This window comes from Agrilus planipennis, unplaced genomic scaffold (genome assembly GCF_000699045.2).
Source record: "Agrilus planipennis isolate EAB-ADULT unplaced genomic scaffold, Apla_2.0 scaffold345, whole genome shotgun sequence".
NCBI classification, from domain to species: Eukaryota; Metazoa; Arthropoda; class Insecta; order Coleoptera; family Buprestidae; genus Agrilus; species Agrilus planipennis.
In genome coordinates this window covers 93,112-95,392 of record NW_020439046.1, presented here as the reverse complement: position 1 = coordinate 95,392, position 2,281 = coordinate 93,112, and the positions used below count along the sequence as shown (strand labels likewise).

General features: G+C 31.3%; 1 protein-coding gene across 2 annotated transcripts in view; it reads right to left on the bottom strand.

Moving 5' to 3' along the window:
• The window catches only part of LOC108742604 (sodium/potassium-transporting ATPase subunit beta-2), a 9,856-nt gene that overhangs the window by 2,678 nt on the left and 4,897 nt on the right, over positions 1–2,281 (bottom strand). Inside the window, exon 2 of one of the 2 annotated variants that reach the window (XM_025976889.1) lies at positions 1,456–1,611. The exons of the other annotated variant lie outside the window; for it this stretch is intronic. Coding sequence (XP_025832674.1) covers positions 1,456–1,611 — 156 coding nt within the window. The remainder of the gene's footprint in view (positions 1–1,455; positions 1,612–2,281) is intronic. 2 annotated transcript variants of the gene reach the window in all.

Sequence of the window (2,281 nt, the reverse complement as noted above, 5' to 3'; positions counted from 1 at the left end):
AATGCTTTGGTCCTTTGGATTCCAAAAAAACCTTTTAATCTTATCTTTTTTACTAAGCTTAGCTTCTTCTAAATGCATAAAATATGCCACTTGAGCACTAAGAAGCTCATCTTGTTTACTGGACGGCACCGAAAATTTTTTTCTAGGAGCGGACGTAGAAGGTGTCATTTTTTTAAATCTATTGATAAAACGGTCACAAAATGATGACAAAGATATTATATCGGAATAGTGGTTAAATTTTATTGCTTTAAAGGGGATGGAAAAAGTTTTTGGTATTAAGAGATAAACTTTGAGATATTTAAGGTAAAATGTGTAAGTTACGGATGTAAATGATAAACTGACCGAGGACATAAAAGATGGACTGTAGGAGGAGGGTCCGGATATTAGCAATTTTGTACTTGAACACATCCCAAGCAGAAGTTCCAAACAAAGGTTGTGACGTCTGTCCATTTAAAAACCACCAGTGGTCACCACGAACAATTACGTAAACCTTTATATGTCCTTCTTTTTTATAAAATAAATGTTTCAAAAAAGAACTTGTGAAATTATTATAAAGATTAAAATTTGTGAAACTGTCGGTTCAAAGGCTGCAGGATTATCGTAATTTTTTCGATTTTTAGAAAATTTTAGATTCTTTTCAAAATACAAAAACAATTTGATAGATCTATTTTTTTTATAACAGATTATGTAAAAAGTCATTTTTACAAAGATTAAAGTTAAATTCCTAAATAATGCACAATATTCGGTTTTACAACAAATGCATATTTTGAAATACGTGGCCACTTGAGACCCCCCGCCCTCATGAGTCGGCTGATCGATGCAAAGGGCATCGGTTGCATCTCTTTGTTAGAACCCTCATCCCCTCTAGTTTAATCATTTTAAAGAACGAAATTTTGCGTGTCCAAATTTGAAAATTGATTAAATGCTGAATCATTTCCTTAAGAAAACTTTTTCGTTCAAATTAAAATTGACTTAAACTCAGTGACGGATCTTGGATATTTGTAACCCTATATGTATATAACTTTTGGGGTTCTTTATTTATAAAAAAGTTAAACTATATAATTCCAAAAAAACTCGTAATTTTACAATTTTATGAAAAATGCATAGCTTGATAACTTATACGACCACATGTGTCGGGGTCCCTAGTATGTATGTATGTATGTAATGAGTATGAAAAAAAAATTAGGCTGTGCGTAAACCTGTAAAGGGGAAGGGTAAAAGTCTATTCTGAACAATATACCGGGCAATATGGTTTCTTATTGTAAAAAAAATAAGATTTTTGGTGATCCCAAGAAGAAGGTGTAGAAATGGATAGATGTGCAATAGTTGTTCTGAAAATTACGTATTTGGTGTGATAGATAGACATTTATTTTTATTTAGAAAACATAAAATTAAGATAAAATTTCTATGAAAATGATAATAGTGAACTTTCAACATTTGTTTCAAGAGGCATTGGTCTAAAACCTAAACCAGGATTTGTTCCAATGATGGATCGCTCTAAACGCCATTTAGGAATTCTAGGGTCAAGTGTTTGGAAAAATACCCACATACAAATAGCAACAAGAGCAGCCAAAATCCCATAAAAAATCAAATAAAAGAGTCCAATTTTTGCTAAAAAGAAAGGTGAATAATAAACCTAAAATATGTGTAGAAGCGTAAAAGACAAAAAGGTACACAAAAAATTCATCTCAAAGTAAATTTAAATTATCTTAATTAACCTAAATTTAGTGTAACGCCCACCTTGCAAACAGAGGTGTATAGTTTCTAAAAAATGTTACATGTAGGCCTTTCAGTTGGTAATCAAAAAATGATAATGAAATTGAAGTTTTTTCACAAATCTCGTAGTTTTTCATACATCTTACCCCAACTTTTTCCTGTGCGTCCCAACACAGTTCCTTTTTCTTCATTGTAAACTTTATCAAAAAAACTTGTAATGGTTGAATCTTTAAACTTATTGGAAACAGTCATTTTATATCACATTAATTACCTATCTACTATAAAGCCACAGGACGGAATATTTGTATAATAACTGTTTCTTCTGGACGGAATTAAAACTTTGTAAACAAACGCCACCTTACAGGTAGGCGAGGCCGTTAATGAGTATGCTCTGTTGTGGATTGTGTTGACTAATAATGTACAAAGACTGTAAACTACAAGATAGAATAAGAAACTTGGCAATGTCGCATCGTGAAATTCTTTCCCGATTCTTTCCTTACTTTCACTATATACAGGGTGTTTCTATTTAATAAATATAATAATAATACTTACTATTTATAGTATT